Source organism: Poeciliopsis prolifica, unplaced genomic scaffold, assembly GCF_027474105.1.
Source record: "Poeciliopsis prolifica strain line A6 unplaced genomic scaffold, Auburn_PproV2 SCAFFOLD003, whole genome shotgun sequence".
NCBI classification, from domain to species: Eukaryota; Metazoa; Chordata; class Actinopteri; order Cyprinodontiformes; family Poeciliidae; genus Poeciliopsis; species Poeciliopsis prolifica.
Genome location: NW_026562378.1, coordinates 14844075 through 14867539, shown reverse-complemented (window position 1 = coordinate 14867539; position 23465 = coordinate 14844075). Strand labels below are relative to the sequence as shown.

General features: G+C 37.4%; 1 protein-coding gene across 1 annotated transcript in view; it reads left to right on the top strand.

The window, feature by feature from the left end:
• The window catches only part of LOC129355036 (receptor-type tyrosine-protein phosphatase gamma-like), a 148132-nt gene that overhangs the window by 101792 nt on the left and 22875 nt on the right, over positions 1-23465 (top strand). Inside the window, exons 5-9 of the mRNA XM_055024589.1 lie at positions 2514-2609; positions 10408-10474; positions 13396-13553; positions 16300-16492; positions 21442-21626. Of these exons, the coding sequence (XP_054880564.1) occupies positions 2514-2609; positions 10408-10474; positions 13396-13553; positions 16300-16492; positions 21442-21626 (699 nt within the window). The remainder of the gene's footprint in view (positions 1-2513; positions 2610-10407; positions 10475-13395; positions 13554-16299; positions 16493-21441; positions 21627-23465) is intronic.

Sequence of the window (23465 nt, the reverse complement as noted above, 5' to 3'; positions counted from 1 at the left end):
GATGGGTGGCAAGATTCTACAACCAGATTATTTACAAACCTTCAATTTGTCCTCTTATGGAGGTGAGGAAGGGATAAACTGGAACTTCCCCAAGGTGAGCGTGTTCTAGTACAAATACTGTAACCAGCTAGGCTTGGTCATTCTTATGATGATAACTATTAGGATCAGCAACACAAGTCAATAGCATAGCATTTTGCTCAAAACAGTGACTATAGTCTCAAATAGTTGGTTGTACAGGATGATGTGTGTCACTATGTTATGATTAAGTTCAGTATTGGGGAAAAAACACAATAACTTGCAATAGATAAATAAGTACAAAGTGTCTTTCTTCTTTGTGTTTCAGCAGAACATTGTTCCTTGAAGGTAAAAAGTATATCCAGCTACTGAAAACATACAAAATTTTTATTGAAAGTGCTTCTAGAACATTTTGGTGTGACAGAGAGTTTCATAAAGTTTATTACAGGACTAGAGAACCTGAATGTGTAATACTTAAATATAAAGCTAGAACTAATTATGGTCTTCCAAAATGAATATTGCTTACAGTGATTTTCCAAAAACAGTACATTTGTGCAGCTCTAATGTTAACCTTGGGACTATTTGGGGACTTTTCCAAGTCAAGATTCCAACATAAGATTTTCAACTATTGGCTATTGTCAACTATTACAATAGAAAAATGTAGTTATAAGACTGAGTACAATGTCTTCAAGTTATTTCTGTTCAGTTAACTTTTCATATTTTTTTTCTCCAACAAAAATTCATGTTTATATGTTTGTTCAGTTATACTAAAGTGACTCGTAATTTCACCTCTTCTTGCTCATACTCTTTGAGGAGCTTGGAAAAACAATGAAGACAAATAATTGTGTTTGATAGAAAAGCGTGAACATGTATCTGTTAACAATGAATTTCTTTGGTGACACAGCGGTGAAGGAGAAACACATTTGCCTTTCCCTGATTTAACATTTCTGTGTGCTGAAACTTATATTTTAGTAGTTTTTTTCAGTCTTTGCTCTACATTTTGTTGTCTTGGGAAATCATGCCAAACCTGACTTTGTTTTTCACCTTTGCTGTTTAAATGGGACATGGAAATGCACAGTGACTTTAAGGTTTTTTTTGTTTTGTTTTTGCGCTCACTTTGTGCTGGAAATGAAGAGCGAGGAAAAAAAAAAGGATGGTATGAACCGACTTGAGATTAAAGAGCGATTCTGGAGATGTGAACAGCACGTTCCTGCGCTTTTCAGGGAGCTCAAAGATTTGTCAGACCACCTGTCTGTTCTTATTTAAATCAACATTTTTATCTTCGGCTCCAGCGCTGAGAGTTTTCCAGCTCTCTCCAAACATACATTAAGAAAATGAGTAATCAAGTGATACAGGATTCCTTTATTGACTCCTATGGAAGTGTATAATTGAAATGCAAGTTTTATAAAGTGTTGTTAACAAGAACGGGTCACATGAGTCATTATCAATGAGTAAATGAAGCCTAAGGGGGGCAGCTGTAATGTGGTAATGTAGTTAATAACATCTGAAGGGTGATGAATGGCCAGTCCTCTTTCTTGCTGAGTTCTCAGACAACAAATTAGTCCCATTAAAGGCCGCAGTTAAAGGAACTCTGAAGGAAGCTGATTAACGGAAATTATTTGGATTGAGTCATTTTGAACCTGGTTCGGGCCTGAAGAGTTTGTGTAAATGGGACTTATCCTTGATTATATGCTTATTTACTTATTTATTTTAAATTTGTTGTCAGCGCAGTCAATTGTGGCTGGCGGTGCCCTGTGATTTTCCTTTGAAAAGGGAGAAAGGGACACCCCAGCCTTTAATTAAATCAACATCTAGGTCCTTTTTTTCTTATTGCCAATTAACTTGATTCAGTGACATGAAAGGCTTTTTTTCAATTTATAGAGGCCTGACAGAGAGATGACTGACAGCTCCAATTGCTACTTTTAGAATAATTTGCTGATTTTGATCAGTGCCACCATAACATGACTGCCTTGAAATGAAAGAAATGGGATTATTTATTTTTTATTCCTTTTTTTTTTTTTTTTGCTGGGACTAAAGCTAGTACCATGACAGGTATGTGATATATTCTGTGTATGATGTCTTTTAAATGATCCTCAAGCTTTGTTGTGAAATCAGAAGCAATGTTGTGGGTGATTTAAGGTAATTGGGAGTCATGATTAGAGGCGTATCATTCTGTTAGATCTTTGCACGAGAAGGGGCTGTGGGCATCCCCCTTCACTTTTTCCTCTTGCCTCGTTACTGTGTCTGTGAGGACGGTCGCCCTAAGAAATGGGATGCTGTATTTCTTTGGCAGCCTCCCGGAGTGGCAGCGCGCACACAAGAAAAGACTGACACAGATTATGAGAGATTTATAGGAGTGATAAATACTCCCTCTTTTCTGCCCCTCAAAACAGCTTTTCATCAGCTTCTCAGCAGTGCGTCCAAGGTGATTGATGAGAGTACTCCTCCTTCTCCTTGTCCACTCCTAAAGCTGTCTTTGCTCTGTTTCCCCATCCCAGATGCAGATCTACCTTTACAATTCAGACGACTTTGACAGCCTCAACGCGGCCATGAAGGAAAGACGCATCATCGCCGCCATGGCTGTCTTCTTTGAGGTAAAGTATCTAAGCGAAAGATCTATAGTTTGCTTACAAACTGAGAAAATAGAGAGGCGTACCTCTGTTGGTATAAGCTGCATCACCACGTTGCTCCGCAAAGGAATTTGACTTAATTAATTTTTTTTTTTTTACGTCTTCATGTCACAACAAGAAAATCAAAAATATTTTATTGTGATTTTACATGTTAGATCAACACAAAGTGGAGCAGTTATACAAAATATCACTAACATCTTATCTTATTGTTGAGAATATAACACTGAAGTGTTATATTTCCATCACACATTTAAAGTTTGTCTTTTAATGTTGGCCAGAGTGTTCAATTTTGGTCTTTCTCGCTATATTTTTGCTATGTGTCCCAAAGAGTGTTAAGTTGTGCTTTTTATTACTTTATTTAGGTTTAGCTTTGATCTTGGTAGTTTCTTTAAAATTCAGATTTTTTGAGTTCATCCTCAAAAAATCTGTGTGGTTGGTTGTTTTGTTGAAAGATTATTCTAGCTGAGTTGTGGATCCCTGCAGCTCCTTCAGAGGTACCTCGGGTCTCATAGCTGTCTCTGTGATTATTGCTCTCCTTAGGATGTTTTTTTATAACCTAACCCTGATTTAAACATCACCACAGCTTTATTTCTGACCTCCCTGCTTTGTTCCTTGTTCTATATGATGCTATATGTTCATTTATAATCTAACAAACTTCAGAGGCCTTGAAAGGAGCAGCTGTATTTATCTATATTGAGATCAAACTACACACAGGTGGGCTTTATTTTCTAACTAAGTGACTCCTGCAGGCAGTTTGTTGTGCTGTATTTGATTTACTGGATTCAGAGAAAAGAGACTCAGTACAAATACACATAAAACAAATTTGATTTCCTTGATTTGTTTAGAAAAGAAGATCAAAACAGTAATTGTGTTGGTCTATCACATGTAATGGCAACAAATTATATTAAAGTTCAACATGTAAAAAGGTAAAGATACTTTTGCCAGTACAAATTCTAAAACAACTTTCACAAGTTCCACAGTTTTCTTGCTTGGGTCAAATTTTGTTTCTCCTTGAGGGTAAATTGCTCACATTTTGGTTAATTGTGCTTCATACTAATTAGTACATTTCAGCATGCAGGCAAGCTAAGTAGTCACATCGGGGACGCATATACATCTTGAAGAACTCACCAAATATTGCACAGAGACATTAGCATTCAGCTAGTGCAAGTGTGGTCTATGCAGTGGCACTGTGCAATATGTTAAAACATCCTCATGCATAAAGGGTTCATTTTCCTACCCACAGTTCAGTTTTCTCAGTGGAATTGCTCCACTCTTGAGGATAACTCCTTTGTAACAGCTCTGCCTCTAGTTGCTTGGAGCACTTATGGAAAATATCCTAATCCAAAAGCTTATAAAACACCTGTATCTGCATAACGGGAGTTTAGAACTTGAAACTTAAGAATAAAATCTGATGTATTGAGTTAAGGGAGTGAAATCAATAACATTTAAATGAATATTTAATAAAAAAAAATTAACTGCAGTTTTAAAAGGTTATGCACAGTTATTTTCCTGAAAAATGTCCAGACCAAAGCAGACAGCTGTCATCCTAAATCAACTTTTGTGCCTTTAGACCTTCAGGGGGATTGCATTAGTTGGTTGTTTACACAAATACCAGATGCATTTGTTTCTATTTTTTCAAGCAAAGTTGCAAGCCTTTTGCCTCAAGTCAAGTCTTAAGTCTCTAATAATTGATATTAACATTTATGCATTAGCTCCATGCCATCTAATCTGCCTATGCAAATCTAATTATAGATCTGCATATTTGGATTTCTGTAGGTTATACATTAAAATTATTTCCCTGTCAAAAAATAGTATTTGTTAACAGGAAAACCATTTCATAATTTTTTTTTTCAGAAAATAAAAGTTAACTTTGCAATCCTACTAGCTTGAAAGTGAGAAAATAAATATTTTTAAACAGCCCAAAAATATGTAATGCAGAGTTCAGTTTGAGAAACATCATTGTGTTCATTACTATGAGCATTATGACACAACTAGTTATAAACCATAAATAAATTTTACTTGAGTCTGAGTCGTGGGCTCAAATCCCCATCTTGAAAGAAGCCAAATAATATTTTCACTGGAAATAAAGGTAGGATAACAATGATCTTCTAGTGTAAAACACATTTTCAACATACAACAATTTAAAGCTTCTTAAATAAAACATTTCCCTTAAAACACTTCTTGAGATTAGAATGGTTTTAAAGACTGTACAAGTCTGCTTTGTTATTGATTTCTACCAGTCTAGGTTTTAGTCTGCTTCTGACTCCAACTAATCTGGACTAACTAATTAAAGACTAGAAATTCATCTTAATATAGCTTTTTAACAAAACTTTTCTTATATAATATCTAGCTACCACTTTAACATTTAAATGTGAAGCTATATTCATGTTATTTCAATAATGGGGAAATAAACGACATCTTTGAGATCATTAAATTCTAGATTTGTGATCTAAATTATCTTTCACTACCTAGTTGCAGAAATCTATTCAACCCTGAGTTCATACTTGGTATTTGAAAAATAGCTTAGTAGATAGCACAAATTGTCCCCTGGCACTCTAGACACATTCAGTCTTGATTAGTAAGATCGGTCCGCATTATTGGTTAGTGTAAAAGCACCGCAGGGATTGTTTGAACTCTTAGAAGCTGCACTCACAACTTGTGAGACTTCTTCTGTGTTACACTAATTTCTATTAGCGTTTCCTTTACAAGTATCGGCAGGTGATCAATGCATCCCACCATTCAGCCTAATAGTATACCGGTGAGGGTCAGAAATCTGCTGGATGGAGGCTGGAATGGGGACACAGGTGTTTCGTAATGTAGGTCTGTTCTCAGACAGTGATGAACCGCGTGTGTGCGAGGACCTAAATGCCTCCACTGGGTCCTGACAGCCCTATTGCTTACTGCAATTAGCACCACCATACACAATCCGCTGAATAGCAGTTTACAGTGCGTGAGTTTTTTTGTTTTTTTTAAGCAGGCACACACACATTGGCTCAGATTTACCATTTCTAATCAATGACGGGAGTTCTTGCTGGGCTCCCAAAAGGCCTATTAAAGGCCTCTAAGGTGTGCATATTATCCACATTCAGCATTCAGTCCCACACAATTATTCTCCTCAGACTGACCTGAATTAATGTTGCGTAACGGTGGGGGAAATGGTCCCCATGTCCCAACACTGTTTTGTCCAGTCTCGTCTTTTAAGTAGGACATTGGAGATATTTATTGGGTAAAAAAATATCCTTGTCACTACCAACAATTAAGGATAAGTTGAACAGATTAGAAAGGAATCTTTCTAAGGGATTGCATGATCATTAGAGACCTGAACATGCTGTGAGATTAAAAGTTTTTACTTCATAAAATTTAAAGAGATTCTTGGAAATCTTTGGGAAGAATCATGAATCTTTAATCGGTACATCAGTTTGTCAAATCTAAAGTTGTTCACACATTGGTGTCTTTGCTGTTAATTTTCCTGACACATTTCTTGTTGAAGGTGAAAAACCCTTACATCTAGTAAAGGTTTATTTATCCCAGAATATGTACCATGTTGAAAAAAATCTTTACATCATTATTCACCATTACTACATATTGCAGAATTACAAAGACATTGTATTTTCTGGGGTTTTTTTTATGTATCCTGTTGTGGATTAAAAGCTAAAAAATATATTTTCTACACGTTTTGGCTGCTGTTAATTATCCTTGGTTATCCAATTGGAGAGGACAGTTTGGATAGCAATGCTATTTTATTATTTAATAAGTCATCTGTCGGATTCTTCTCAACTGCCGATCAGAAATCAGATCAAACAGTCGCTGCTCTGTATGGAAGCCTGTTAATGTTGGGGCTGCAGCTCAGACTCCTGTTATGTTGAAAGCGATAAGTGTTACTAGCTCTGAACTAGTCACGTTTTTCTACCACACAATTTCACAAAATGTTCAGAAGAAGTGTGGGAATTCATGCGTGACACTGACACGTTCAGTTGCTGTTACATTTAAGGGATGTGCGGTGCATGTGTGAGAGTAGTTATATACAGCGAACCACAGCGCGGAGAGAACACTGAGATAGAAGTTAATGTGGTTCGATGAGTATTGCAGAAGTACTTATTACTCTTGTGATACATTTTGTCCTGTTGCGACCACCAACCTCAGTGTTTGTGTAGGGTTTCATGTGATTGAGCAGCACAAACTGAAGCATCTCAAGTGGATAAATTACATAGTGTTTTCATTTCCTTTTCTTTTTTTTGTTTGTTTTTGCAAATAGAAACCTTGTACTCATCCCGCAGAGACTACATTTTGTTAACTTAGCCAATGCCTTCCAACAATATTTCGCTCCATTCCCATCTCCCTTCGATGCTTCATCTGTATTTTCTCCCATTGAGTTCAATTTCTCAGGTTGAATTTCATCAGGTCAATAAGCAAACAGTAAGTGGATTTCTGAACGATTATGTTGATTTTCTGTGATGTTTTAACTTTAGTGACCATTTCATTTAGCTTGGCATTTCTCTCTTTACATGACCGTTTACAGTCTAGGCGATTTCTGGTGAGATTCGTAGCATTGAACTAGTGCATTCCAATCGTAACAATCAAATGTTAGCGATTGGGTGAAAATGTCAAGCCTTGTCAGGTTTTTACATGGACTACGCTGTTGTAACATTTCAATATGCGAACCTGTCCGCAGTAGCTCTGGCTTTCTGGACTTTATGGACTTATAGAGTTGTCTTGCTGGAAGGGGAACCTTTGACTCAGATATAAAGTCTGACAGTCTCTTACATGTTTCTTCCAGGAGTCTTGCTATCTTTTCTAACCAGATTTCTGTTCCTCCTGAAGAAAAGCATCTCTATAACATGATGCTGCCACCATGCAACTGTGTCTCAGTGGGGAGTTTTCAAGGTGATGTGTTGTGTTAGTTATACAACAGTGTTTTACAAAATGGGCCCAAAACTTGAACTTTGACCATATGACATCCTTTGGTAATTTTGGTGTTTCTCTATGGCTTGTGGCAAACATACACTGGATTTTTTTTTATGACATTCTTTCATCATGGGCCTTCCTCAAGCTATTGTTTGATGATGGTCATATTTGTGTTAGTATACAACTCAAGATTGTACTGTCAACAGATTTAGCTGTAACTCTGGAGCTCCTCCAGAGTTACAGCCAGAGTTATGAGGGGCCTCTTGCAGACTTTATATTGCTCTTCTTCACTTTACTGACAGACTGGATTTTATCTCACATTATCTTATACTGTATATTCACTGTTATCTTGATTTGTCATATCAAATCCCAATGAAAGACATACAATTTTATAACTGCACAACCAAGGGAATCTGGATATTTGCCATAATGTCCTGCAAAGTTGCACTATTGTGTACTTTTTTGTAATACTATGCAGTTGTAGCCCAAATGCACAAGAAGTATTTGGCAATTTGAAAAAAACAGAAAATATATACTTTCATTTTTATCATTTACGCTCAACTGTTTCAACATATTGTGTTATATCTGGAACAACTTGTACTTCAGCAAACACATATTGTGCTGCTTTTTTCATTATTTCTTCGTTTTGTGTTTTGTTACATCATGAAATCTTCTGTAGCTCTATTGCTGTCTCACACCTGTGCAAGCAGGTTTTCCACTTGCTTAACCTGTAATTTTTACATCACTGCAATGGTTCCTCACAAAATACCACCCCAATAAATCATGCTGACAGAGACCATCTGAGAATGTGAAGCGCTTTCGTTGGAAAAAAGTGGAACTTGGAGAAACTTAGATAGCAGACGTACGAAACATGGATGTTCTCACTTTAAATATTACATTGATATAAATTATTACACTTGCATTTTAAGTAGTGTGCTAAGAGCTAGGTCTTTCGCAAAGTTCTTTTGATATATTAGTAAAACTAATTCAAGACTTTGCGCGATCATTTCTTATCCATTATGTATTTTGGGCTGAATCTACTGAAGCGTATCATTCGAAGTACAAAAAGTGTGTAACTATCCAAACACTTATGGTCTGGACAGACTGCCTGCCTGCACGGCTGCTGCTGTTTGCAAAACTTACACTTCTCACTGCGAGGAGACCCACTACAGTCTGTTACCATTGCAAACTCCAGTTTTAGATGCTGTTGCCAGAAACCACACACTAACAGCAGATGACAGCACAGATTCTCAGTCATTTTAAAGAAACAAGACACGAATGCATAATTTGTAGCAAAGCTTTGTGGTAGTTCAACTGATTATCTCCCCACCAAAAGAAGCAACCAATGATCAGTTGGATAGATCACATTGTGAACTCAACTAGCACAAGATGATTCCATCATAATTGTAAATCTTAATGTTTATAGTACATTAAGTAGCAAGCAAATGTTTTGTTCACAAAATATGGTGGGTTAGGAGCACAAGAAATTGGGAAGGTTCAAAGTTTGAGCAAGTGTAAAATTGGGATGGCTAGACAACGGGTCAGAGACTTTTAAGAACTGCATCTCTTATGAGGCGTTCCCAGGCTGCAGTGGTAAGCATCCATAGAAAACAGACACTTGGACTTCTGATCTGGACCATGGTGGAATGGAACCAGGTGGGCTGGTCTGGTTCCTGGATGCTGGGGAACACATGACACCAGCATATGAAAAAGCCAAGCCAGCAGAAGCAGTTTGAAGCTTTGGGTAATATTCTGTTTGGAAACATATAATCTATCCAAGTATTGTTGCAGGTCTTGTAGAACGTTTCAATGGATGCAGTATTCCCTGATGGTTGTGGCCTTTTTGTGTGCCCTGCAGCAAAGAAAATAAAAAAAAGACTCAGGAATAGTGTAAGAAGCACAGTATTTCTTCTATTCCAGTAAGACTAACTAATATAAATAATGTGCAAAAATATACAAAATGAAGACGGGAATAGATAACGACACCTGCTGAAAGTCTGTTAAATATGCTCGACATGTGTTGCATGGAGATCTTACTTCACAACTTGCAGGACTTGAAGCTGCTAACATCCTGCCTACAGATCCTAGTAGAGTCTTATTGACAAAAAAAAGCAACACATTATAAAGCAGGAGGTCATAATATTACACTTGATTTTTGTTGATTATAGAAAAATAATGAGGAGCAACGTTGATGCGTTGTATTTAATTTATGACAATCTCCTTAATCAAAATCTTTCTCACCTTATCTGTCTATAATTTAATAAATGACTATAATCTATGGATTCTGGCCTTAAAATCACAAATAATTAACTTTTGGGAGTGCTGGCCAAAAAGTAGGTGTTGACTAAAAATTTGTATTTTTTTTTCCTGTTACTTTTAAACTGTAGGGATTCTCATAAAAGGATTCACAAGCAGTCTTGAAGTGAGACTCCAGGCACTGCCTCCAAGCTGTAGTGTTTCATAAGATGTCGGGTTTGGTGGTTGGATTACATCGTCTTACACACAGAAGCTGGTTGCACATCAGTTTAGGACCTGAATGTTTATACTTACAAGTAAAAGGACACTTATATTCGGTACAGTTGTGACTATAATGAATAAAACAGTACTTAAAGACCATTTTTATTTTGCAGTAGAACAATTCGAACCGAAAATGTACGACAGGAACAATATAAACACAATAATGTTACTAGATGGTATTAGGAGCAGCTTGGTTACAATACGTTTTATATGTTGCTCTTATGCCTTCTCCCTGTGTTTTGTTCATGTTGATTGTCATTTTAGTTCTTTGTTTAAATTGCTGTACAATTCTCCTAATCCTTTTCCATAATCCCCTTTTGTCTTTGGACATTTGCTGCAGCTTGGGCAAAAAGACAACCCAGCTGTGGACCCAATCATCCAGGGATTGAAAGGAGTGGTGCACCATGGTAAGTAATGAAAAAGTACCCTCATGCAAAGTTTGCTTCATGTAAAAACACCAGTATATCCGTGAAGGTAGATTAATATTTGGAGAAAGGATTGTTCTTTGCTTCTCTGAAATATTTGTATTTATTTTTTTATATGTTGTCATGCCTCATACCCAAATCTCCTTATCACAAAGCATTACAGTACGAATTAAATTTGTGTGGGATTTTCAAAAAGCAATTGACCCTTATAAAATCCCTTTGACATTGCTTCGTACTTGACAGTGGGTGATCCAAGAGGTACATTTCTCTGGCAGTACAGATTCCGACATGCTCCCGGCAAACAAATATTGATATGCTCAGATTCAGCTGCTTAAATATGATGTCACACATACACATACTTATATATATATATATATATATATATATATATATATATATATATATATATATATATATATATATATATATATATATATATATATATATTCTAAATTAGTCTTACTGGCAAAGAAAAAAAAAACTAGTTTAACTTCAAAAGCAGAATAAATTTGCAAGATACTGCTTATCCCTTGGTGGGAAAACTCTGCAGGAGGAGACATCCACAGAGTTTCACTCATAAACACAGAACTATTAATTACATCTGAACCTCATTTAGACCCCCCCCCTCCCCACCTCCAGTTTCTGTCTTTTATATCCTCTCATGGACTGTGGCAGTTGCAAAGCCTCATACTCGCTTTTAACTATTAATGTTCTTTGTTATGTGCTGTGGCACGAGTCTTAATGGCATTGCTCGTTCCATAAACTTACTACTACTGGGCTGAAATCACTATGCATATTTACTGCAGATTGAGGCTCAACGTTTGACTCCTTTAAAACCTGATGGTGGCAGTGATTTTGCAGGCATTACTGTACACTCACAAGATGATGTTTGGAAGCATATTGCATTTTTTATTTTTTTATTTTTTTAGTCTCATGGCGGCTTCACGCAGTTGAATCTGATTAAAATTTTAAAGGAGATGGACATTTGGTGTTGGACTTGCATGAACATGTGTGCTTCTTGATATAGAAAAAATATTCTTGGTTAAATGCCTCTCATCTCTAGAGACTATCACCACATGCTTTTTAGCCTCAGGAAAATAAAATGGGTCACTTTAAATTGAAGTAAATGCAATAAAGAAAACTGGAGGGCCTCTTTTGTATTGTAGTAAGTATGGGATGGAACATGACTGTGGTAACTATAAGTGAAAATACCATTAACACAAAAATCTATAACACTATCGAACTGCTTTTATTTTACCAAAGAAAACAAAGGCATCATCCCTACAGCTGCTGAAATTATACATCATACAAATATCTTTAAGGGCTTATTGCCTTTTTTAATTCTGCTCTGTGTAAAATATCACAAGAAAAGCACAGTGATATTAGTTGGTTGCAGTAGATGAACTACCTGCTTGGATAGGACAACTTCTTGACACAAATGTCTCTCTCAGGCAGCTTCCTTAATAAGTGGAGAAACATTTCATGTCTAAATATCGTTTGCAAACAACAGAAGAAAAAAATCTATGCCTCATGATGTATATTCCACAAACCCCTAACACTGTGTCAAAAATCCCAGTTTTCATGGAGTGTTAATCCTCAATGTTTGCCTCTTTGTGTCTGTTAACTATGGGACTTTATACCTTAACACCAACTAGTGACCCATGCTTTTTCTGTAGCTTTAAGAAAAACAAGATACTATATATCAGTTACTTTTAACATACATAAAAAGCATGCATAGCCCCTACTTTTATTACATTTTCCCACTCTTTCTATCATTGAAAGGATTTTACATGTTCATTTATCCATTTACAGACATATAATAACTGCATGTCTGTAAAGGGTTTGTGCCTGTAGGAGCATCTTTGGGTTCATTTTCTTGCTCAGGGACATAATGCTATTTGGAGGGGTCAGAGACTGAACAGTGAGCCCTGAATATTGGTAGACAACCTGCTCTACCTCCTGAGCCAAAGCCTGCCTGGCACGAGTCTCGGCTGTGCACATACACAGATGTTTGTTCTAGCACCACAGAATCCCATTTTCCCAGCTGACAAAGAATTTGGCATGAACGTTGCAGCTTTTTGGACTCCCTTCCTGCTAGCTGCTAAATGCTCTTTGCCTTCTCCCCTGTTAGGATGGTTGCTTTTCCACTAGCTCGTTATCCCACAGTCATCCATCCATCAGCATCTCGGCGGCCCAGGAGCGATAGGGCACGTACACTGTCTGAAGACAGGGAGAAGAAAGGCTGTGCATACTGAGTTTGACTCAGAGTACAGATGAGGCAAAGGGGCGAAGCTTCCCATGCGACGGTTGTTTGAATGCAAACCACACCCTGAACCTCTGTTTCATTAGAGATAAGGCCATAGGCAGTGAGAGATTGGGTTTGATGTAAATTCAGCTTTGTTTAGGTTCCTGTCATCATAATTCTTGGAAAAAATAAACCAACTTCCATAACCCACACTGCATTTTTACAATAGATGAAGACATCTTCTTCTATATGTTTTTTTATTTTTTTTGTTTGTTTGTATTTTTTCTGCCCAGCTTTGCCAGGTTTTAATCACGCAACAGAACAAATCTGCTAATCATAATGATCTGCCTTAATCCCTGTGGCCTAGTCACAGTTGTTACATGGAGCAGAGTACACTGCCACCCAGCCACAGATCAGCTGTCAGGGTTGGCCATCTTATCAGACTTCCCTGCTTTTGCGCCTCTCTCAGCCCATCTCACTACAAAGATCTGGCCTGGGTGATAACAAGTACTGAGGCTTTTAACTACTGCCCTTGCATGAGAGGAGGTTTCAGGAAAGCTGTAAAAACGCCACAAGAAGGGTGAAATGGGGCCATGTGCAGAACACCAAGCTTTAAAGATCTGTGTACTAACAAATTTTAATCCTATGCCTCATCCAGAAAAGGAGACCAACCTCAGGTCATTCATCTTGAGGGATCTGCTGCCTTCGTCGGTGGACAGTTATTACCGATACACCGGCTCTTTGACCACTCCGCCCTGCAGCAAAGTAGTGGAGTGGATCATCTTCTCCAGGCCCGTGTATCTGTCCCACTCACAGGTACGTTAAGTCCACTGACACACACACACACACACACCCTCACAGACCTTGACTGCTGTATTCGCCTCACACACTAAGATCCCATTTGTGGATCAGTCGCAGTCCACCACTGTGAACGCACAAGCAATTTTCCCTCATGTGCCTCACCTCCTTAGTCCCTTTTGCACATTTCTCTCCAGCTCCTTTGCATATAAAACCATGACTGCCTATGCAGCGCATGATTAAACAGGACGGTTGAGCCAATTACTGGCATTTGACAGCACCTACTCTTATATCGCAAAGAAAATAAGTATTGAGCACACATTGTTAGTTTTTTACTGTTAATGCATCTCTGCTGGCCTATGCACATGAAATTTAAACCAGATTTTGGTAACAACTGATGTAATTCACACAGTACAAACAAAATCCAAATAAAATAGTTTATAAAGTTCTTATGAATATAAATATTCAAATGCCTGCTGCGATACATTTAATACTCAGCAGAAAATCCTCGTTTAGTAATACCAGGTTCAGATTATGTCTTGTACGGAGAAAGTTGTATGTTTTATTCAGGTATGACATTTTACCCATTCTTTTTCACAAATAATAAATGTTTTATGGGCGACTTTTATACGATCTTCAGCTCTTTTAACTTTGGATTCAAGTCGAGTGCTTGACTGGCCCATTCCTGCAGCTTCACTTCACTTCTTTCTTTCTCTGAAATCAATTGAGAGTTTCGAAGGCTATGCTTTTTTGGATCATGTCTGGATACGTGGAGAAACCAGTGGAAAGACCACATACGCTTCTCTAAAGTTTTAGATATGCATTACCAAAGGACCTTGACTGTTTTAATGCAATTTTGCTGCATTCAACTGCATCTGATAAATGTTTTTTTTAATTAAAACTTTCAACACTGACATTGGTGACCCCTACATGCTTACATGAAAATTTGGATCCACCTAAAATGCTCCAGACTAAAAATAAGGTGCACGACTGACGAAGGGTTGGCAAGCAAACATTTGCTTGCTAATGAGGTACCACAAGAAGAATGTCCTTAAAATGTTTGCAGTGACAGCAACATTAATGTGGTGACAGTAGAGACTTAAAATGGGCTTAGAATTGGTCTTGCCTCCCTTCCCTTAAAATCTTGGTTTTACTATGATTTTAAAAATTGTCTTGGCTAAGGTAGCCATGACTGTAACACTCCTCCAACCATGAACTGTGCATTTATAGTTAGGGAGTTAAATTTTGCTCTTTCTGTGACCTGTCCAGGTGTTCTGCAGCAAATTTTAGCAATGCTGTTTAAGTATTTTAAGCAACTGGTGGGTTGTGTTTGGCCCTTGGACGATTCTACTGATTTTTTTCTACTTCTCAACGAGAAATCCAGTGAGGAGCACCTGGTAGTGTCCAGGTTATGGGGAAATTGTTTTCTCTCTGCTTGTGGATTTCACTCACTGGAATATTTATAGGTTTAGAAATATGCCTGTACCCAAGGTCTTTGCTTTTGTCCATCACAGAAGGCTTCCTGTATCTTGGTAATGAGAAATCTTTTTATAGGTCATTAATTAGGACTAAAGCAGATAAAATTAAATTCTCTCTATATAGCAGGGTTGCTTTCTAAATTCTGACAGATTTCAGACATTTTCTTGACTCAATATGCCTTTTTTCGATTTCCTTCACTCAATGTTCAGTGTATATTGCTGTTTCAATTAACTTTGTTACAGTTCACTCAATAAACAGACTGTTTCGTTTATTTATTTGTACATGCAGATTACTGTGTTTGTTACCAACATCTGTTGTTAATTTCATTTCTATAGCCCTAACAAAAATATATTTACTGAGGTAATGTATTAAATACCTGTTTTACTGAAATTGTCTGTTGTATATAATATTGTGTTACACTGAAGCAAGTCATCATGTAATCTTGGTTGTTTAAGTTAATCAATTTAAATAATTTGTATTTCTACAGTATCCACCCAGTGTGTGATTGTGAAAAATGCTGCATTTTGCAGCACTTGCCTGTGTGCTTTAAAACATTTTACCTCCAGCTGTTATTGCTGTTTGTGATTTTGAGAGATAATATATGCCAAATCACGCCCTGTGCTTTTTTTTTTTCTTTTTTTGCTGATCTCCTCCCTTCTACGGTGCTTTGCAGAATCTTTTATACATACAATTCTTGGGTTACCCAGCTGCATATTCTCTAGTGCATTCTGTTCCACAGAAATTTGCAGGGCTCAGTGGAATTTCTATGAACTTGCATGAGGACAAATCTTTTGTTCAAAAATGACTTCTGCTGCAAGATTATTGACCACCTCTACAATGTTTGTGACGCTCACAGATAGTCCTTTATGAACCTGTAATTCATTTCTCCAAGCACCCATAGGACACATTGATTCCACAGTATCTGTAATGTGTAGTCATTACAGCACACGGCAGGAGATCATTCTTGGCAATCAATGGCCACAAATTTGCCCCATTGAGAAGTTACAGCCCAGCAGGTAGCCAGGGTGATGATTGAAGTCTGTGCCTGCTGCTGCCTGTGGTGTAAATGTTTCTTGCAAATACTGCTCTCCACTTGTGAACATTCAGCTACTGGCAAGTGACTACAATTGCAGTGCTGCATGATATATTATATTTAACACATTCATGTGAACATTGACTCACTCACGCACAGCAAGCACACCCGCATACTGTACATGCACGCACACACAGGAACGGTAGCTCTTAAATTTTTCTTGATAGCTATTCTACATTTTTCTCCATTCAGCTGGATGCTTTTTACTCCATCTTCACTACGGAACAACAGGACCACGTCAAGTCTGTCGAGTACCTGACAAACAACTTCAGGCCCCTGCAGGACCTGAATAATAGGAAGATTTTTAAGTCGGCTGTGAAAGATGCATGGCAGAAAGATTTGACTGAGATATTAGGAAGCCCACACAGCACAGAGGCTTCTAGAGGTAAGATTTGTTTTATGTAAGATATGTTTCATTTAATTTTCTTATATTTATTTATTTATCATTTTTTTAGAACGCTACAAATTGTCTGTCATGTGTTTCACACTGACTTGTCTTTGCCAGTGTCTGCCATTGTCTGCAGATTCCAAAATTGGAAATGTTTTCTTTGTAAGACGGAAAAGACTCTTATCCAGTAAACTTTCTGTTATTTGTGTCCTCCTTAATTTGTTGTTTCAGCAGCAGTTTAAAAGTTCCAATTAAATTTCATTAAAAATTCATGCAAATTTATGAGAGCTCATGGTAACATTAATAATGGGCCCCTCTGTTTTGTTTAATGAGCACTTTGATGCATTGCACTAGAAAAGATTGGAATAAGGAAATAGAAAGAAAAAGGCAGTAGTTTTTTAAACTAAAAAAAAAAGTTATTCCATATAAACAAGTAAAATTTCCTTTTTCAAATAAGTTAAGAAGCACATGTAAGTCAGCGGCTCACAGTTTTGGTCTAATCATTTTTTGGTTCTTTATTTAGCAAGCTATTTCTGATTAAATAAGATTCATTTGGGATATGTATTCCACAAAATGATTCGCCAAATTTTCTAGTACCTGTGTTAATCCGGGCCTGGCCCCCAAACATCGTCTAGCTAAAAAAAAGCACTAACACCACAGCTAGTTTATTTGTATTTCATACAAAAATGAAAACCAAATGGAAAGGAGCTCAAATTCAGTATCAGAGGTAGGCTACTTTACAGTGTTTAGTTTTTCTATTCAAAGCATTTGATTTAAAAAATGCCTAAACTAAACTTAAAAGTTTTCTCCAGGTGGTGCTTTTGCTCCACCTGGAGCAAAAACACCAGGTGGATGGGACAAAGTAATGGAAAGCACAAGAAATCTCCTTTGTCATTTTAAGAACATTGTGTCGCTACTCGAAATCAGATACTGAATGAAAGTAGTAAATTTCTGCGAGTACTTCTTAGCTTATAATGCTAACATTAGCATCTTTAAATTTTTGGGAATGAATTTTGTTTCACTCACATACTGTAGAAGTTGCTAGTTGAACACATTTCATCATGAATCAAAGTTGCATTTAATCACGACACCTGACATGACACATAAAGAAAGAACATACAAAGAACCGACCGCACCCGAGCCCTGATCAGAGCATTTTTGTTTGTCTTTTGTTCTTTTATGTGATCGTCTTACTGCGCTTTCTTTAACAGAGAGTGCAGGAACTGAAGAGACTAATGAGAAAGGCTGCTGCTCCCTAAATTGGTGTTGTTGGTGTCTGGTGGGGAGAATTGATTGGGAATGCTTGTGATGAAGTTGGAGCTCTCTAAAAGGGCCGATCAGTAATCATCATTAATATGTGGCATTGCTAAAATAGACCCATACAAATTAAGTTGTGAAATTGCTTTTGTGGTGTTATGTCACTGGGCAGGATGAATGTGGGCCAGCATATCTCGCATTTTCTCTTCTTCTCTTTTCTCTTTGGTTATTTTCTGGTTTTTATGTCGACCAGTCGTGTTTCTTTGGTCTCAGATGTAAAACTCTCTTGGCATTCTGAGGTGTAAAAGAGTCTTCTCTTTCTTTAGGAGTGATATCTCTTGAGGTCGTGATGTGTGGAATATTTTATGTTATTTATGTAATAAACTGTGGCTTGTAGTTTCAACGGAATAAGGGATTGAATGGATATTCAATCAAATTAGCATTATGCCACCATTGGAGGCAGCTATTCCATTCAAACATTCTGTTATTTTCTTTTAAATTCATGTTAAAGGTTTTTGTCCCAATTTCTTTGCAGAATATTTCTTTTATTTTACTCACATTGAAGGGGATGGGTTTTTTTTAATGTCATCTCAGACTTTGGTAGGGACTTGGATTAGGACACTTCTAAGCCTTCATTTTGCAAGCAATTTTTAGGACTTGTTGGTATACTGTGGATTATTGATTTGCTGCATTGCAAAAAGTGAATTTGTGCTTAAAGTAGCAAATGTATTGCCAGATATCTCCTATTGGATTTTATAGTCAAAGGCACAATTCTCACAAGACTTTGTTAAGATGCTTTTTATGTTCATTTAGATTATTAAATCTCGTAAGCTGCATCATTCAAGTGCAACAGAAACCCAAAACTTAAGAAGTTTAATTGCTCATTTTGCAGTGAGAATGAAACAAAGACAGTTAGGAAGTTATATTTTTAGGATAAGCATATATTGAAAGAACCAACAGGCAACCATATCTTAAGGAGTTCAGGGAAACACATCTACATCTAATGTTACAAAGACTCAAGTCTATTGTGAATTAATTAAAAACTAAAGAAAATAACAAGGTCAAGGACCACTAATCTACAGGATAAGCAGGCATTTTCAAATCTAAGATACACTTTGTGTATTAACATTAATCAAAAGATAAGTAGTTTCTAAAATAGAGGGGGGTTATTTTAATGGTGTAATTCATACTTATTTAAATCTAGGACAATAGGTTAAAAGGGGGGAAACATGACGAACCCAAACCTTCGAAGCCACAAGGACAATCTGTTTTTGTCAAGAGATGGCAGCCAATAGGATAGTGGCTGCTTCCAGCTATGGGTTTTAGTTTAGTATAGATCAGTGGTATGGATTTATTTTCCTCTACAGCTTTTACAATATTCCAGAGATATCCTTTGGATTTGAAACTGATTAGCACACTTGGACAGAAATTATAGAAGGTTGTCAAAGTCGTGAAGAACAACGCTGTCTTGCAGAATCAAAACAAGCATTATCACAACCACAGTCCATTAAGGCTGATCAAACCTTGTGACTAGCTTTGGCTCTGGCGTCTTTGATGGAGAAAACGTTTCCTTCGAATTTTGTCGGAGGCGTCTTAGAGAGGTTTCGGCAGAAGAGTAAAGATTTTCATGAAAGGTCAGAATTTAGATGTGGTCGTAGCTACAATTTTTAAGTCTAAAGCCTTGTTGTTTTTTGCAACCATGTCAGATTTTTATTTTTTTTATGTTTTTTGTCAAAGTAGATGCTTATGTTTTTAGTATGAGTCACTTTGTTTGTTGTTCTTTCCATCTGCGGACTGATTAAAAAATGTCTGATATAGTGGAAATGCCAAGCACAATTTAAAAGACTCCAAGGCTGAGCGTCTTGCTATTAGATGGGTTGCCTTTGTTGGCTCCAAAAAAGATGTAGGTGAAGAGAAGCAGCAAATTCTGACTTCAGAGCTTTTAAAACCAAAGCATGTTTGGTATTTTGTTTTGTATTTTTTTAAAAAATGACTCAAACAGGCAGTTTAGACTAAAGTTGCATCTCCAGCAAGAGCTTCATATTACCATAAAACAGGTGCTGCAGTTATTGTGTTGGTGTTTATCCCTTAGATGATTTCGCTGCAAAGTTTAGAAAAATGCTAGTATATGTTTAAATCAGATGTGTCGCTTTCTTCGCGTTTTCAGATAAGTTCATGTTCCCTGCATCATTCCCGCGTCTGCTCACGGTCTGCTTTGAAACATATCGTACAGTTTTCAGAAGCGATACGCCGTGGAGCAGCATTGTTGACAACAGTCATTTCATCCTCCTCATTGTAAATGCTGCCAGGAGAAAGATTCACGCTTTCCTCTTCTCTGCTCTGAGTGGTGTTGCAGGAGGAGATTGAAGCTTTAGAGATTATTTTTGTAAGGTTAGAGTATGCATTGCATAAATTCACACATGAATGGTATGATGTAATTTGCATTTTTGTAATACTGACTCTGATAAAAGATTTACATTTTTGGTTCCTCATACTGACTACTTTATGCTAATCATATTTAGCCTCAATAGATCTTCTGCAACAGTTCCTGGAATCAGAAAATGAGTGATGTCAGTGGATCAGTGAGGTTTAAAATTAATCCGTTGCTGTCGTGTTCACTGATAAATTCAACACAAGTTGTGTTTTTGTTTTTTTTGTTTGTTTCCCAGATGCAGGCAACACAACAATATATTTTAAAATGCAAAACAGGAGCTAATGAAAAGCTTTCCAGAGAGTTATTAATACTCTGGTGTTAATTGTAAAAAGAGAGGTGATTTTCAGGACAGTAATGATCCAGCCTCCAAAACCATAGTGACATCTTCAGCTGCTATTAAATTATTGTTCTTGAGCTACTGAACCTGACAACGAACATCCGACAGGTTATGATGCATTTCGCACCTGTCACACCTAATCAACACCCTGAGATTTTCTTCCTCTTGTTTTTTTTTCTTCTCCCCTGTGTGCCTTTGACTGATTCCCTTCCCTCCCTGTCTTTCTTTCTTCTCATCTCTCACATGTCATGGTGCATAATTTGCGTCTCAGTCTCACTGTGCAAATGGGGAAAATTGTGGTGACAATTTCAATTTGGCAGAAACTCTAAGAGCACATAGTCATTTGACACCAGTTTCTGATTGCTACTGCCCTGATGTGCAGAGAGGCTTGTCCAGATTGTCCCTTGCTCATACTGATGGGGGCTTGTCAATGTCCATGCTGCAGCCTACACTGCCACCTTGAGGAGGAACAATGCTTGCTTTTTTTTTTTTCTTCATTCTTCTCACGCAAAATGAAATGCTTTGACCTATTCAGAGCAACATCCAAATGAGGAAATAATCAAAAGTAGGTTTACTCTGTATGTTTGTAGCATTAAAACTGTTGGAGTATTTGCATCTGAAATGTATAAAATACATAACAAAGTTAGGACTTATAATATACATTTTGGAGACTTGTTTTGACCAGAGTCTAGCCAATAGAAGTGTTTTTTTTTTTATTAGATTTGAAATATGTGTTTTGTTTATTTTTTATTTAGAGGTTTCTCTTTTAAAATAGTCAAGCTACTCAGTCCCTTCACAAAACTCATTTTGCAATGTTTATTTTTTTGTTTATCTCTTTGTGCTTTCTTTCCTGTTCTTCTTTTTTGGGCTCCTTTAATGCTGCCTTCTTTTCATATTTTTCTTTTTATTGTGGACCAGTGTGCAGCAGCGCCCCAGTGAGCATGAAGATCCAACCGCTGAATGAGACAGCCTTGATGGTGAGCTGGGAACGGCCGCTGACCATCTACCACCCCCCCATCACCAGCTACATGGTCTCCTACAGCTGGGTGAAACGGGACGTAGCAGATGAAAAGACTTTTGTAAAGACAGGAGACCAAAGCATGGTAAGAGTTATCACCAAATTGTTTTCTACCTTAGTAGATTTTTATTTTTATTTTTTATTTTTAAATTATCATGATTGCTTGTGTTGTATTTTTTATTCTGCAATTATTTAATTGGATTTATTTCAATAATATTTATTATTATTAATATTTTTTTTTTTTTTATTATTGGCACAATTTCAGGGTATTTTTTTTATACTTTTTAGTTTTATTCTGCCTTGTTTTATCTTATTTTTCAGTAGCTGTTGCTCGAACAGCTCTGATTTGTGTGCAGAGGCTCAGATGCATCTGTCAGGATGAGACGCTGGCCGGATCAGTGACAGTGTGTAAAGGGGGAGACAGGTTGTGATGAACTCTGCATGTGGCTGTTGCTTGATATGAGGACCCAGACGCTTCCCCTGTCACTCACCTGTCTAACAATAGAAACACGGGCCTGTCGCAGACGTTGACACGTCACAAATGATATACGTATAATGAGCTGACAAAAGCCCTTGTGGCCTTTACCCAGATGCAACGCTTGTCCCGTCCCCTGTTGTTGTTTTGGTTTGTTTGTGTTTTTGTTTTTGCATTAATTCAAATCTTTGAAGCAGACTGTGAAGTCGGGCGCTGTGTAGGAGGGTCAGAAAGTTAATCCAGACCAAAGCCGTGCAAACAAAAGCAGTCTTTACACTTTTGTTTTACCAATGCGGACAGCCGATGAGAAGAAAAATAAATAAATCTGCAGTGGTTTCTGGCCTCAGAGGCACCTCACCACAGACTTTGTTTAATAACAAATGCAGAGCAAATGTAGTCTTTAAGATCTGTGATCCACTGATCACTTAACTCATCTCTGCTGCCTTAAACATTGGAATACTTCTTTAGTTCTTACTGTATCATTCCTCTAAGACATTTGCTATGTCTACAGAAATAAATCTTCTGTCTGCTGGAAGCTGCACCTACTGGGATGTTCTTTTTCACACAATATAGCCTTCTCTCCAGTCATACATCTTTCCATTTCTGAATATCAAAAGCCCAGCTGTGCCTTTCTTCAAGGCCTTCTGACCCCCAGCTGTCTCCGTAGTTTGCATGACTGCCTCTTTAGATATAAACAGAGCCAGGTCAAAACAAGCACCCACTAGTTCAGAATGGTGGGATCAGCTCCTTGGTGACACGGGTACCTCCAAACTGGTCATGCATTTCAAAATACATGGTTGCCATTGCCACAGGTTGGATACTGCTGAGGCATCTTGCACACTTGCTGCTTCTGTGACTCCTTTTTGGTTCGGAACGCTGCACAGAGAGGTTATGATCTGAAGGAATGCGCTCAATAATCCCTTATAGTTGAAGCCATGCAGGACCTTCATTTCCAAATGAAACACAAAATTCATTCTTTTTTCTTCTTCACTTTCATCTTAAAAGAGAACTTTTCCTCTGTACTCTAAAACAGATACTTATGATGTTCTCTCTGGTTCAGGAGTGGCTCAACATGTCTTATCTCTGTGTTTTTAGTAGGTTTTTCACCCTGCACCTTTCTCCCACTCAACTTTCCATTGATATGTTTTGATAGATCATTTTGTGAGCCATAATCTTCTTTAGCAGACACTTCTATCAGCCAGAAAGTTTAAATCTTGGGCACGTAAATCTTGTCGTTAAGTTGAGCAGTGACATTTGCCAAATTACAGAGATGTAGTTATCCAGTGGCTTAATGACATCAAAGTCAATATTTTGGATTGGCCGTCTTTAAGCCATGATGTCAGTCCCATAGAAAATTGGCAGGCACAGATATAAAGGTGTGTTTGAACAAGACAGCCTTCACAGCTGACTCAGTTACAAGAGCTATGTCTGGAGGAATGGGGCAAAATT